This window comes from Elaeis guineensis, chromosome 3, assembly GCF_000442705.2.
Source record: "Elaeis guineensis isolate ETL-2024a chromosome 3, EG11, whole genome shotgun sequence".
NCBI lineage: Eukaryota > Viridiplantae > Streptophyta > Magnoliopsida > Arecales > Arecaceae > Elaeis > Elaeis guineensis.
The window spans coordinates 113,536,424-113,552,131 of record NC_025995.2 but is presented as its reverse complement, the minus strand read 5'-3'; the positions used below and the strand labels follow the sequence as shown (position 1 = coordinate 113,552,131).

The 15,708-nt window shown below is 40.2% G+C and overlaps 2 protein-coding genes across 2 annotated transcripts; one reads left to right on the top strand and one right to left on the bottom strand.

Moving 5' to 3' along the window:
• The first annotated feature begins 1,122 nt into the window (after nt 1–1,122).
• On the top strand, nt 1,123–5,944 carry LOC105040792 (3-methyl-2-oxobutanoate hydroxymethyltransferase 1, mitochondrial). Its single transcript, XM_010917487.4, has 5 exons — nt 1,123–1,600; nt 1,709–1,915; nt 1,987–2,133; nt 5,291–5,344; nt 5,426–5,944. The coding sequence occupies exons 1-5, from the start codon at nt 1,232–1,234 to the stop codon at nt 5,678–5,680; spliced, it is 1,032 nt and encodes a 343-aa protein (XP_010915789.1). The 5' UTR covers nt 1,123–1,231; the 3' UTR covers nt 5,681–5,944.
• A 3,875-nt stretch (nt 5,945–9,819) lies between these two features.
• LOC105040793 (probable WRKY transcription factor 29) lies at nt 9,820–11,663 on the bottom strand. Its single transcript, XM_010917488.4, has 3 exons — nt 11,066–11,663; nt 10,830–10,943; nt 9,820–10,729 (listed from the first exon to the last, which is right to left on the bottom strand). Exons 1-3 carry the CDS (start codon nt 11,428–11,430, stop codon nt 10,084–10,086), a joined length of 1,125 nt encoding a protein of 374 aa, XP_010915790.1. The 5' UTR covers nt 11,431–11,663; the 3' UTR covers nt 9,820–10,083.
• Nucleotides 11,664–15,708: the final 4,045 nt, after the last annotated feature.

Genomic DNA, 15,708 nt, shown 5'->3' with positions numbered 1-15,708 from the left:
CTTTAATTTGGTTTATATGGAGAGAAGGATAAGATTCTATCACAATTTGGTCTTGTGATCTTCAGATGAACAATTATATTCTTTTTTTTCTTCTGCTTTGAGTAGTTACACTCTTTCTTACACGATGTGTGGAGATCATGCTGAATTATAACTATTGATGCTATTTGTTCGAAGATTTGAACGGCTATTGATTTTTGCATGCCATGTCTCACACAATTATTGATTGATCGAGCTAGTAGGTGTAATTTTAATGATTGTCAAATCTAGATTGTATCATATATATCATAATTTATATTTTGAGTAATAAATAAAGTACAGAATAAATTGATAAGCAAAATTCTTTCTATAATTACAATGGCTCCCATACTTATACGAGATTATGATCTATATCATCATACCATATGATCAACTCCGTACCCTTAAGAATGGGCATTCTCTTATAAGTATTTTTAAATAAATTATTTTATCAAATTAGATGATGACACTACATCTATAATTTTTTTTTCAAAATTTTTCATCTATTGATAATTAAAATTTTAAAAATAATGAGGTTGCAAAAGAAAATTAAGGTTCAAGAAAAGAGATCTTTCCAAATAAAAGGAGGTTTGTTTGCGAAATAAATGACCCATAGAGCGCATCATGCTCTATATATCAGTTTGTATAGTACGCGGGAATCAGACATGGCTAAATGTTGTGATATATTTATAGCCTATTATCAATTAATCTACTTGATATATTTTGGGATAAAGACAACTCTTTTGCTAATTATACTTGTCATATAGTTTTCAGTTTATAGAACTTTAGTGTTATCACTTATCAACATAACATGTTTTCATCTTTTTGAAGCTTAAAAATATGAACTGCATATAATATTTTTGTCAAACTTTATAATATTTTCATCTTAAACCGGGTCTCATGAAATAAACCTCCGATAAAACCAACTTTCACGGTATTCGGCAAATCTTCCCCTCAACAAATATGTAATAGAATAACCAATAATTTTTAGCAGTAATATAACAAAAAATATATATATTGTTGTTTGTCGTAGCGCGCGGGGAGCTTTGCACGTGTACACTTGCTTGCAACGTGTCAAAATTACCCATGAAAGTGGCCGATTCCAAATCAAGCAGGATCTCCCCGGCTCCGGTATCTCTCGATCCAAAATTCCCCCTTGTCTGCGCCGCCAAGAAGCATCGAGGGAGGAGAGGACGTGCAAACCAAGAATAGAAGGATGCTGCGGCAGGTGGCGAGGCGGCTGATGAGCAACATGCCGGAGAGCACGGTGTACGGCGGCCCGAAGCCGCAGAGCCCGAGCCGGCGGGTGACGTTGACCCACCTTCGGCAGAAGCACCGGCGTGGCGAGCCCATCACCGTGGTCACCGCCTACGACTACCCCTCCGCGGTCCACATCGACTCCGCCGGCATCGACGTCTGCCTTGTCGGCGACTCCGCCGCCATGGTCGTCCACGGCCACGACACCACCCTCCCCATCTCCATCGATCAGATGCTCGTCCACTGCCGCGCCGTCGCCCGCGGCGCCTCCCGGCCCCTCCTAGTCGGCGACCTCCCCTTCGGGTCCTACGAGTCCTCATCCTCCCAGGTCTTTACCCCTTTCTCTCTCCCTGTCTGAAAGAAAAAAAAAAAGCCTTTTTTTTTTATATATATATCTCGTTTCTTGTTAATGTTTCTTGGATTGATGGCAGGGCAGGCGGTGGACATGGCGGTGAGGTTCCTCAAGGAAGGTGGGATGGACGCCATCAAGCTGGAAGGGGGCGCCCCCTCTAGAATCACGGCGGCCAAGGCGATCGTCGAGGCCGGGATTGCGGTCATGGGGCACGTCGGTCTAACTCCGCAGGCCATCAGCGTGCTCGGCGGCTTCAGGCCCCAGGGCAAGACGGTCACCAGTGCTGTCAAGGTCTCTCCTTTTCGCCACTTGGATGGTGATTTTGAATGGCTTTGATAGGTAACTGGAAAGCTGTGGTGCAGGTTGTGGAGACTGCGCTCGCCTTGCAGGAGGCTGGATGCTTTTCGGTTGTCTTGGAGTGTGTGCCGGCACCGGTGGCGGCTGCAGCTACTTCTGCCCTCCAGATTCCAACCATTGGTATTGGGGCCGGGCCGTTCTGCAGTGGTCAGGTTTGTTCATCGATCCCCAACTGTCCCCGAGTTTCTTGGCTGAACTGCTGTAAGAAATCCTTTTAATTTCGTTTTAAAATTAAGCAAAAGAAGACCAACTGCATCTGGAATTTCTGCAGGAGAAGCATCTATCCTTTATGTCTCCTTAACATAGATAAGGCCAAGAGAATCTAGCATAGTTATGACCGGAGGACTGTCACACATTTATAGATATTGTTAACATTAGGATGTGTAGAATCCAGTGACTGTGCCCTGATATTTCCTTTTGCATTTGATTTGGGAAGTAAGTATTGATTCTTTAAATTGTTTGTAGAATTGTTTGATCAGACTTGCCTAATTCATTTGCTGAATGAAAAAGGCAGGAGATAGGTAGTAAATGATTGCTAGTTCCATTTGATTTTCCCCGACTATCTAAGAGATTCTAAATTTGTGTTGTCCGTGGTTGCCTGAGAGTCAAAGATTGCCTCATTTATTTGACCATGGGCAAAGAGAATGTTAGAATGAGGAATTATTTAATGATTTAGTTGGAACAATTTGTCCACTTGATGCAAATCCACCATCTTTTTTATTTAAGCAATTGGTTGATACCACATTATCTTATCAGCAACTTCCATTATCTAAATATAATTAAGTACAGAAAGGAGGATAGCAAGGAAATGTCCAGGAGAGTGCAACCTGGTGGAGGCCAAGAAAATTGGAGATGTACTAAAAGTGCCATTTGATCATTGTATGAAGAACATTATTGTAAGATCACTATGGTTGACAATGTTACATAGCTTATAGCACTTGATTAGAAATGGCAATCAAGGTTCGTCGTACCGGTTAGTACCATCCTATACTGGATGTACAGTATCATATTGGTACTTAATTGATATATAGTCTCATACTATACTGACACTGGGTATGCTTTGTGATCTCGTACTGTACCATGTACTAACACTGTAATAGAATGGTATTGGTACTGAGATGGCGTACCTTGATGGTAGTGCTAACGAGTTGCAATATTTGTTGGATTAATACTTCATAACTTTAGTATAATATATAACTAGAAATGATATGCTAGCAGACATGAAAGAGTTCCAACATTACCAAAGAGCTTGGGTATTAATTTTGTCATTTGTGATGTACGATATATATGTCCAACTAGTTCTAGCATTGAAGGGTCTTAAGGAATAGAAAGAATGGCCATTCTGTTGTTAGATTGCTTGGTGGTGTATTTATAGATGAGGGTAGAATCCATAATGTGTTGCTTGTGGCAGTTTATTTGTTGCATGATTGGCTTATTGTACTTGAATGGTGAATTATTTTTCTTGAGGGTGGTTACTGGCAATCTTAATTTCCCCAACTCTTTTAATAGAGTTGTTTGATATGGTAAGATTTATGTGTAAGAAACACCATCTTAATATGGAGAGTATGAGATGATCATGGTGCAAAACATTCCAGAAATAGGAATTGCAGGCAAGTAAATTGAAAGCTTTGACTTCCTAGAGCATGGTGAACCAAACTTGATCTGATTCAAGTGATGTAATTGCTGGAGAAATATGTTTTGATTAACCAAAAAGGTAGTGCTACTTAACTACTTTGACATTTGCTAATACATTTGGAAACAACTAACATGAGTAATATAATTGCATGGATAACAAACTGAAAAGCAAAACATGGTGACATGAAGTTTAGGATTTTTGAAATGAACAAGATGGAAAAATGGAGAAATATAAAAGACAAAAATGATGAAATATAAAAGAACATGTTATTATGTACAAGAGGGGGCAATGGTCCTATCTGCAAAACCAAATATCTTAAAAGATGCAAGAGCTAGATAGGGGTTATAATCAATGCCTAATAAGGCACTCCTAGTCCATAAAACACTTTGCCTTAGATGTTTTTGTGTCATAAGGGGAATCATTATCATAGGATCTGAATTATCATAGGATCTGGAGCTCTTTCTTGTTGCCTATTTTGTGAAGAAAGAATTTATTTTTAGTCGAATGTTAGATTTCAAATCTATATTGGAGTACTTCAATTGATAAGCGGAATCTGTAGACTAGAAAAGTTCCCTTTATAAGGAATTTAGTAAGGTCAGGGAACTAAAGACTATGCTTAAATTTAAGGCAATGACATTCAACCTTTTGAGACTCTTATGAAAGAACGATGTTATCAAGGAGACCTAACGGCTAATGTGCTGATGGTTTTCGTGATCAGAATATATTATCAGAATGCTTGGGTCTATATTGAGAGAATCAGCTGATAACAATTGATAGCTCTATAAAATTTGTGATCTGGAATATTTGTGAGTCTTCATGGGCCTGTCTAGGACAAAATGTTATTGAGGGCCCATTCAGTTAGGCTTTTGGGACCACTTTCTGATCACATCAGTAATTGTTCTTTGTGGGGTATAACTCCATTTTTCTTTTTCTGCTCTATTTACTTTCATGACAAGTAAACTGATCTCTAAAAATCAAACAAAGCTCTTAAAGTTTCTTTTTCTTATGTGTATTGCAGCCTTATTGCTTATGTGTTGGGTCTCAGTTAGTTCAATCATTAGCCTGCTGTTTTGTGCTAAGTGCTAGCACCTATTGTTAATTTAGAGAGTGGCAGCTCACTTGTTGGTTTCTTACAGCTACCATGAGCTATATGAGTTTCAACTGAAACTCTTTTTTAATTCTGTTGGATGCTTGGAAAAAAATAATTAAAAGCAGGAAAACTGGCAATTTGTTATTGCTATTGATGTACAAGCCCTGCTGCAATATCTGCTACTAGTTTCTCTAAAAAGAAAAACTATCTTGGTACTATGAGATGTGAAATCATGTGAAAGGATGAGGGTAAAAGGATGAGGACTTCAACTATAGATGAAGGTTGTGGGGAAGGATTTGGAAAGGTTGTGTTGACAAGGAAACTGAAGATGTCTATGATCTCATTTAATGACATTATTGAGATTTACAATGTACCATGTGACCACAAACCATAACAGTGAAAACATTTTGGTTCATAGTCTTTCTAATGTGTAAACTTAACCTTGTTTTAAACTTATTTTTTGGTTGTATTTTTGAATACTGAAGGAATTCCCATCCTCCTCCTTCTGCTGCTCCTCTGTCTGCTGAGCTTTAAGAACATATTTTAACATCATATTTACATCAATTATGTTAATTCTATACAGGTGCTAGTTTACCATGACTTGCTGGGCATGTTACAACACCCTCACCATGCTAAGGTTAGTGCTAGACCCCATTCTTGTTCTTCACAATCCAAAGGGATCTTTAAATGTGTGCATATGTTCTGAACCATGTGGCAGGTTACTCCTAAATTCTGCAAACAATTTGCACATGTGGGGGACGCCATCAACAAGGCTTTATCAGAGTACAAAAAAGAAGTCGAAAACCGATCATTTCCAGGTGCAGCTCACACACCTTACAGAATAAGTGCAAATGATGTTGATGGGTTTCTGAATGAGCTGCAAAAGATGGGCTTGAATGAGGCTGCCACAGCAGCAGCTGCTGCTGCTGAGAATGTTGAGACAGCCGGGAGACCATCGGAAGGCACATGCTGAGCGTGGATTTTGCGTTCAACAGCCAGTTCTCTCTGATAGTTTTATCCTACATTTCCATTTTCTTTTCCTCGGTAAGGATGGTTTAGCAAACATTTTTCCAAGAAAAAGCTGCGCGCCTTGCAGAATGGAAATGGACACAGATCCTTTTGGCATAACGTTCTTTATTTTTACACTACAAGATGTTTAATCACTTAAATTTATATCTGGCTTGAGCATGTTTCTCTTACTCCCAATAAGTACAAGACTCTGGTTTTAGAGCATGTCGTATGTGTGCTTTGTTTTGGCATTTTTCCAGGGGGTAGGACATCCAAGTAGGTGCATGTGTTCTTTTGGGAGCTGTTTGATTATAGTCTAGACAATATTATCACTATCTGCCATCTCTATTATCACATCTTTTGTATGGCTCGCAGGATTCTTTTTTCTAGCATGTATTCTTTTGTTTTCTCCCCCCAAGAAGATTTAAGATGATGAAGGACCAAGTTTTAATTACATGAAGCAGAATCGGTGTTTTTAGAAGATTTGGTTATGAGAGAGAGGCAGCAACCAGCTTGTGTGGGCTAGCTAGATGCCAAAATTTCTCGAGGAAGAACATCGTGCTCTATTGGATAGAGATGGGTGTCTGGCTCATCTTCATGCCCTTGGGGTTCAGGGATCATCATAAAGGATGAATTCTATTTAATATTCTTTGTGTAAATGTTAGTCTTCTCCAAAATTTTGCCGACTGTTTTGCCTATAAAGCGTGCGGTTATGTTGCATCTCCATAGATTTGACCTGGGATCGAAGTGGTCCTCATAATTGATGCTCTTGTTGATGGACCTCTTCATCCGCTTCCAGTGGAAGTCCATGTAACTTCCTAGCACTGATGGTTGAGTTGACAATATTTGTTGTCAAGCAAAGAGGTTGTCGTCCATATAATCTTTGCTGCTTGACTTGAAGAGGTTCTGGTCCTCAATCAAATTCTTAGCCGTCATAATACTGTCTGCAGTTTTTCCACAATAGGGGAGCATTCCTTGAACAAGGATATGCTTGACTTGAGAAGAAGAAATAGCTTAGGTTCGTAGATCTGAAGATCAAAGATGGAGAAGCTCCAATCTAGCGGGGGCTATTGGCAAAAGATGTGATGACACAAGTTAGGAGACGATGCTTTGATGGGGGGGGGGGGTTTTAGTGTGAGTATAATCTAAAAAATTACAATACAAAATATCCCAAAGAATCCGGAGGCAAGCATCATCTTGATGCCAAATCTAATTTTTGGTATGCTCGGCAATAGAGGATACAATCCAATCTGCGGCATTGCTCGCATTCTAAAAGACGTGAGTTGGTCCTCAAAATGTAGCTTCTTGGTCCAGGTCGAAGATGTCCAAAATTGCCTCGTTTGCAAGTCATAAGATGATTTGCTTCTACTGCCACCTCGTGTCTACATGCCTTTTTCTCCACTTCTTTTGCTTTTTAAGATAGCAAAATATAAAAGTCGACATCATATAACATAGATGAGGAAGTATGTCCATTGTCCAAAAGATAAGGCCAAGGATTTGTAACTGGAGATGATCAACCTAACTAAAATTCTTTGATCCAACATTGACAGCTATAGAAGTGGCCGACACCAGAGAGATGTAGCCAATAACTTTAGGGGCCAACGCGGCATTCAAGTGTTGCAGTCTCAGCCTTTGAGGAATGAATGGGATGGAGCAAATTGTCAATTGTGAAATCAATAACGCAATATATCGTGTCGGCTTCCCGGTTGGCAGTTGGGTCAAGACAATTCTTTGTCTGCATGTGATTCTTTTGTATCAGCCCTGTCAAGCCGAATTGAGTATTCTGCTTTCTTGAGGAGAATATTAGATAAGCTTTCGCTTGTGAAAGCAAGCAAAAGAACCACATAATCATCCGAAACTCCTACATCTATCATATTAGTTTATACGAGCTATGAACACACTGATGCAGATCAATGATATAAGAATATCTAGTCGACGCATGCCTGGCAAGTAACATGGGGACGAATTCCATAGCACAGGATGCTCGACGTAATGGTGACACCTGCTTCATTTGCTACCTCTTAGCACCAGTAACTTCACCTCATTGTTGGCAATTCACATCAACTTTGAACAGTTTAATACTCTTTGGGCATCGTACGCATCTCACATACTATTTCTATCCTACATTTTGGTAATGTGGCTTCATAAATTAAACAATTGCCGAACATAGTATTTGTAGATGCTTTGTGCCTATTCATAGTATACAATCATGTAATAGTTGATAAACTGGTTCTGGATCCAACTCTCATATGGTTATGGCCTGGACTTGAAAATTCTTGCCAACGGTGTTTCAAAGCTGTCTATTTTTAAGAAATGGGAACCATATGTTCGCATGGTGCGTGAGTTAACTCCCATTTGATACTGGAGTTGTCCGAAACGTGCGTGGTTTCTAGTTGCAACTTGGATTGTCAACTGAAAGCCTGTCAAAAACGCACGAGGAAGCACGTGGACATGGGCTTCCAGCAAGTTTCTTAAGCCCAGTGCTCAAAAGGGTTGTTAAACAACACGCCGCGGCAGTAAGCAAACAATTCTGTTACGCATGAGATGCACGTATGGTAAAAACAAGCAAATGGGAATAACGCCAACTCTTATGGCATTCTTATGTGATGCATGGTCGCATGGAAGGCATCCCATACACCCAGTACGTGTGTTAGCATTCCACATGCGCAATGCATGAGAGTAAGATCATGATCATTGAAATAATTATAGTGTTTTTGGTATCATTTCAACGAGTTGATAAATAAATCCTCTGATTTAGCCAGTGTATTTGCATTTCTTTCGGCCAAAAATGAGTAAAATAACAAAGAAAGCCTATTTAATTACTAAGGATTAAAGAAAGGGGGAGACCATTGTCCATGAACTAACGAGTTGTATCTTTTTTGTATTGATAATATAAGAGAAAAGAGAAAATATAAATTTGAATTTTTTTAAATGAAATCTTCAGATAAATAGGAATTGAGAATTTTCTCCTCGCATTCCACATTTTAGTTCTTAACCTGCATCTTAGTAAATATCAGTTCGACGTATTCTTTATTCTTTTTTGCTCCGGTGATTCACATGGTTTTGCTGAATCTTTTGGCCAGGCTTGAGCAGCCAGGCTAGGTCCTCATGTTAACATAATAACATAACATGAGAATCTAAGGCGAAAATACATCATATTTGTGATCTTTGGTCGGGAACATTAAAGAATGTGGATGCCATTTTGCCGGCGGCGATGAGTCTAGCATGAAAGTCGTGTCATACATAGATGATACAAGAATTAGAGTGGAATTGTGGAATTTTTGCTTGAGTGTAATTCTAGATAAATTACATTATTTAAACTTGTGGAATGGTGATTTAGAGAATGATTTTTTTGTGAAATTGTTGCAGAGAATGGAGATTTGAGTAGATCTAAGAGAGAGATCGGCGTGCATCATTTAATGCAAGCATATTTCGCATCAAATTATTCAACTACTACTAACCGTTGCTGTGCACCCCGCAAGTGGATCTTTTAAATTATGTTAACGGTCATATAACCACGTCTAATCGAATCTTAGTTACGAGGGGTACAGCTGTATTAGGATAACCAAAATATTTATAATCACGATTAGTCATCTCCTAATTAATAAGTGGATGATAACGCCAAACTGTTAACGGCGCCATTGGCAAAAAGAAAACCGTATGTTCTACCAAAAAAAAAAAAAAAAAAAACGGTATGCCGTGCCGACACCCAACGGGTCCCCATCCATCCATCCCAATCGCTACGTGGCAACACGAGGCCATTCCCATGTGGTCCTTGGTGGGTGCGGCCCAAATCGACAACTTTTGCCTTGCCAGTCCAAAAACTTTTTTCTATATATTTAAACCCCAAGTCAATTAAAATAATTTACGTAATCTTTGCGAGAAAATACAAGAATAGGGTTTCATAGACCGCGCTGAGCCCTGTGCCATCCTGTAAGAGACCAAGAAAGCAATGGGAAATAGTCCAAAAAGCAATAACCTTCTACCAAAATCCGCGTTGACGGCCAACAAGGTGAACCTCAAATAAAAAATCAAACTAAATTACGACCGAACAAAGAAAAAAGACCAGAAACAAAGAGCAACCGAATCATCAGGGAACACATGTTACATAGAACCAAATTTATAAAAAGAACAAGTCAGCAAAATTACAAGCATTGCCATCACTAGGCCCTAGCTCTCGGAGAGCAAAAGAGAGAGAACATGGAACGGTAGAACCTTGGCCTAATTTTCTACTTTTTCTTTTTTGCGTATATAGTGTAATTAATTATTAAAAAAAAATAGGGACAGGAATGGACGGATCAGATGCTTTCTTCCAGTCTCTTTCTATCTTTCTGTATGCTGTCTGATGGCAGCAGCAGCGGGCTGTCGTCAGCTCCCGCCGGCGGCGGCCGCCGCGTTGTTGTTGCTGTTGGACAGCCAGGGCGGAGGGAGGAACTGCTCCCCGAAGGCACTGTCATCGTCGAGGAAGGCGGAGGCGACGGCCGCCATCGCCGCCGTGGATGCGGCTGCGGAGGTGGCCGGGGCGCCGGAAGACTCATCCAATCCCATGAAGAGCAAGTCATCTTCGCCCATCACTTCCATGTCTTCCACCAGTAGCATTCCCTCTTCCTCCTCCTCCTCTTCCTCGTCGTCGTCTACCTCGTCGCCGTCCGGCCCCTTGCGTGGCCGGCTGCCGCGGCGGAGGAGCTCGTCCTCCATAGAGGCCGTGAGCGGGGTGGTGGGGGAGAGGCCCGCGGTGGTGGAGGACGAAGGTGGACTTGAGGATGGATTGACGGGACGGAGGTTCTCGCCATCGCTGGCTCCGCCGCTGGTGGTGGGAGGCTGGGTGGTGGAGGAGGCGGCGGGAGGGGAGAGCTTGTGGCGGGTGCTGCCGGCGAGGGAGTTGCGGTGGGTGGGCAACGGGTGGTTGTGCTCGGCGGTGTAGGTGATGATGAACATGGCCGGGTCCGTCCGGCTGCGCTCCACCTGCTTCCGGGCTAAGCAGCCTTTGGAGCTGCTACACCTATAGTATCCCCTGTTTCAAGAGAACCAACGGAAAAAGTTGGCTCTTTTCTTATCTTTGGGAGCCAAAAATAACTAGAAGAAGAACCAAGAGGAACAGATGGATCACTAACCGAGGGTAAGGGGAGCCCTTTATGGGTTTCTGGCCATACTTCCGCCAGGCCCACATATCGGAGGAGAGACCGTCGGCAGGGACATGGCACACCACCCTCTTCTGCGGGTTCTTCCTGGTATTCACATCAAGATCCCATTTTTTCTCTTTTTTAGCCAAAGATCCAATTTTTCTTTTGTAAACGATTGGCTTTTCATTAGAAGGGAATAGAAGGAAATGGGTGGATGGCGCACTTACCTTCTTTTCGTGCGGGGAATCTGGGATAAGGGGCGGTGGGGCTGCCTGCTGTGCTGGGGGGCCCCCACGGCGGACGACGGAGGCGAGGAAGGGCCGCTCTGCTGCGATTGCTGCTGGGCTTTGGGGAAGAAGGGCTTGCAGAGCTCCTCCAGCTCCTGGAGAACGCTCTGGGTCTCCAACATATCCGGGAAAAACAAGGGGAGGCCGCCGCCGCCGGCATCTCCTCCCTCTGCCGGCCATGCCTCCTCCTCCGCCTTGAGGCCCGAGAACGGAGGGGAGGAAGAGCAGAGGTCCGTCGTCGCCGGCGGACCCGCAAACCGGCAACTCCGCACTATCGCGTAGAGATCCCAGTTGTCGTCGTCCATCGCCACCGCGGAGAACAAACCAACTCAAACCAAGAAAAAACTGTGCCTCGAGACTCGCGCTTGGCCCGAGATCTGAACTCCGGACTCGAGCTATGTAGCCTTTTCCGGGACGAAAGCAGCGGCAACAAAGAGAGAAGAGGTCGGAGCGGCAGAGGGAGGACGGAGCGGCGCTGACTTTTTTGGAGAGAGAGAAAGAGAGGGGAGGAGAGGGAGCGAAGTGGTTTTGGAATTTATAGAGGAAGGGGTAAAAGAGCGAAGAGAGGGGTTTGGTTGGAGATGGAGGTGAAGGTGGGCATCGTTTTTCAAAGGCCGGAAACTGGTTTCGGGTTTCCCACTTGACTTTTGGGCAATGTCAAAGGGGTGAGAAGAGAGAGACTGGGAAAAGGACAGAGCTGTGAGAAAAAAAAAAAAATTATAAAAAAAACAAAGTCGTCCCTTCCACCCACTTCCACGCGAGGAGGTCCTCGGACCTCAGAAAAAGATATAATTTAGCTAATAGTGATATTCGCACGCTAATTAAATATTTCTAGACCTCCCGCGGAGCCAGTGGCAGCAGCTGCAGCTACAGTGACGCGGGAGTAAAAAGGGCTGGACACGTGCACTACACGTGGGATCAGTTAGTTGGCTTGCTTATGGGCCCTGAATAATGGCTCTTTGAAAAAAGAAAAAAAGTTAACGCCCGGTGCCCAAATAATGGCTTGCCCTTCCACTCGAGTTTTTCTGATTGAAAAGGATCGTATCAAAAATCCGAAACTGCATGTAAACAAGACTAAATATTCATGCGCGTATATCTGAGCCCTCGTTCAAATCATTCTGACCAAGTTGGGAATCCATATTCAATCAAATCTAATTATAATTAATTATAATTAGCTCACAATCAATCATAATGAACTCATGTTGCAATATCCACTAACTCATATAGATTATAAGTCAGAATTGCTGTCAGACTATTCATAACAATCAAATCTCAAGGAAAAAAAATAAGATGAATATTATTTGAATTCTTTAATCTTATCTAAGAATTAAAGATCTACATATTGTGTTATCAATATTTTATTAAATATATATCCACACGGATTCTCATATATACGATCCAAACAATCACCATAGTTAGGAGTATAGTAGAGGATGGAATAGTGAACGAAAACATGCTTTTCCTGAAACATAAATGGTCGAAGATAAATGTTGCGGTTAATCTCCTGTTGTATCCGTCGTCAGTGAAGAGCACCTGCAAGACAAAGTCCTCACAGATCGAAATTATGTCCGACGGAGACTCTCCGATGCTTAAGTCAGAGAGGAAGTTGATGAACAGCAGATAAAGAGAATTTGAAATGGCAGAGTCTTCGTCCAGAATTATCTTACCCGTGCTGTTCGTTTACCATCTTTTTATAAATAATTCTGATGTAACCGTCGAATACATGGTTCCGCTTTTTATGATGCTAAATTATCAAGCCATAATCATGGAGTTAATGGATTGTTTATTCTCACTAATGGTCATGACACGTAGTCGATAACCGTTCATAACGGTTAGGGTGTGTTGAGAAGATAGGCCGACTATATATCCGTAATACTGACAAATTGATTAGCTTTCGATCGAAGACCATCAGTATATCAGAGTTACTGACCGATACTCATTCAGATCTACTACCGACTTATCAGTATCACCGACATATAGCCGGTCTATCTTTTCAATACATCCTAACCGTTATGAACGGTTATCAACTACGTGTTACGATCATTAGTGAAAATAAATAACCTATTAACTCCATGATTATGATCCGATAATTTAGTGTCATAAAAAGCGGGACCACGTATTCGACGGTTACATCAGAATCATCTATAAAAGGGAGGTAAACGAACAGCACAGATAAGATAATTCTGAACGAAGACTGTCATTTCAAATTCTCTTTATCTGCTGTTCATCAACTCTCTCTCTGACTTAAGCATCAGAGGATCCCTGTCGGACATAATTTCGGTCTGTAAAAACTTCATCTTGTAGGTGCTCTTCATCGGTGACAGATAAAATAGGGCATCCAAGCTTGGTGGGTCATGCTATGGTGATTAACGTAAAAATCTGATAGAGAGTCATATGTAAGAACATGCTATATATTTGCAATATCATCTGAAAATAGAACAAAAGATACATATAAGATGAGAGTCTTGCAATAAAGGTCAAGTTAAAGAATAGAACATTAGTGATATTAAAGAAGATAATTTATCTAATATTTGAAATTTAGTTGACAGATGATATCGAGTAATGGTTAAAAAAATCACAATGTCCAATAAAATAGTATACCCTACCCGATGATCAATAAAATGTTTATGTATCAATGTATTCACCAAGGATTATCATTTTATCATTCACAAAAAAAAAAAAAAAAAAAAAAAAATCCATATTCATCCCTTATGGATAGGAAAAGCATGAGAATTATAATAATCATAATTAAATTTACGCATAGACACCTATAATTTAATACTTTAAGTTTGTTGTACTTTTTTTATGATCAGTGATATGCACAAATAAAAGTTTTAAAATAGTAAATTTAAATCTGCACTTCAATCAGAAGTTGGAAGGGGCTTCTAACCACCAATAATAAAAATCAGTGTTTTCCTTTCTAGATTGAAGAAGGCAATTGATGCACACATTAATACATGGATTGATTAAAGAGCATCAATAAATTGTCTTTTGCAATGTCCTTGTAGTATTGCTCTTCAAAAAATAACCTTATACATGCTCTTAGATGATTTTCAAATTTTTAATACAAAGAATTATGGTAAACTAGGTCTTTGAAATGAACATTCATTAATATAAGCAAGTGTTTAATTTAAACTTCATCATAATTGCTGTTTGATTATTGATATCCAAGAGATGTTGGCATTCACTTTTGGTTGGAGAGATGTAATTGAATCTTGTTAAAACTTCCATAAATGGTAAGAAAATAAATGTAAGGTTCATTTGGTATAGATATATAAGATTACATGATAATTTGATGACTCATGAGAATCATTCATCTAAAAAATAATTAGAGGGATCAATTTTATCATATAATTTAGTTGGTGGAAAAATTACTTTGGAGAATGGCACTAAAAAAGATTACCATATTTGATTGAATGTAATATTATATGAAAATATTGCCAAATTTTAATTATACCAATGAATACATATTTCAAGTTATGCTTTTTCTTTAGACGATTTATCGGCGATTTAGAATCCACTTACATGAATGTTGCCAATATGGATTGTTGCAGTCAAAGGCTCATGACTTGAACGGGTCGATCTTTATTTTCGCATATGTGAAATATTGTCTGTTTTGATCTCTAGCCGTTATGGATAGGACCTCATAGTTTTGCCCTTTAAATGGCGTCTTATAGGGGACGGTGATGGAAAGATGGCATCATTAGTCCCACATTGATTGCGAATTGAAGAGAACTTTGACTTGTAGGGGATGAGATATTTTCTTTCTCGTAAGGCATTTTTTGGATTGAAATACAGAGGGACAAAACTATAAAACTTATGGCCCAAAGTAGACAATATCTTATATACCAAGTCATGAGTCTTTGACTGTAATATTAATACCTACCATGAGACCAATGTGCCTCTGGTAGTACTATGATACACCTCTTGCCCATACCCAGACTCTTCCTTACTTGAGGGGTTGTGGTGATGGAGGGACGACATCATTAGTCGTGCATTAGTTATAAGTAAAAGAAGACTCTGGCTTATAGGAGATGAGACTTTCTCTTCTCTGTGAGACATCTTTTGAATTGAAATCCAGAAGGATAAAATCGTGAGTCCTATGAGTCAGAGCAGATAATACCTCATGTACCGAGTCAGGAGCCTTTGACCGTAATATTATGAAGCCATACTATTTTGTCCTTCAAAAAATATCTCACGGGAGAGAGAAGGTTCTATCCCATATAAACTAAAGTCCATCTTGACTCGTAATCAATATAGGACTAATGATGTCTTTCCTTTTACACCACAACATAAATCATTTTGAATACTAAAAATATTTATATGAGTTAATTAATATATGTAAATGATGAAGGACTATCTTTTTTCACTAGGAGACCATCAGAAACTAGATGGTCAATAATAATCAAGGGTCGTGCTATCTTGAAGTGCTTGGTCTATCTTATGAGACAGATTCACTGAAAAACAATCAACTAGCATTATATTTTTAGTGGGGATTGTTGCAGGGTTGAAATATAAAAAGAAGGCATAAATGTATTTTAATGAGAAAGTTGATGCATTTTCATCAAGCAATGATAAATTCT

Bases quoted from the DNA above. Each gene is read 5' to 3' on its own strand.
- LOC105040793 (XM_010917488.4), bottom strand. From the start codon at position 11,430: ATGGACGACGACAACTGGGATCTCTACGCGATAGTGCGGAGTTGCCGG. The intron at 10,944-11,065 runs GTAAGTGCGCCA...TGTGAATACCAG, and splicing joins ATTCCCCGCACGAAAAGAAG to GAAGAACCCGCAGAAGAGGG. The intron at 10,730-10,829 runs GTTAGTGATCCA...CTCTTGAAACAG, and splicing joins AAGGGCTCCCCTTACCCTCG to GGGATACTATAGGTGTAGCA.
- LOC105040792 (XM_010917487.4), top strand. From the start codon at position 1,232: ATGCTGCGGCAGGTGGCGAGGCGGCTGATGAGCAACATGCCGGAGAGC. The intron at 2,134-5,290 runs GTTTGTTCATCG...AATTCTATACAG, and splicing joins GGCCGTTCTGCAGTGGTCAG to GTGCTAGTTTACCATGACTT. The intron at 5,345-5,425 runs GTTAGTGCTAGA...ACCATGTGGCAG, and splicing joins AACACCCTCACCATGCTAAG to GTTACTCCTAAATTCTGCAA.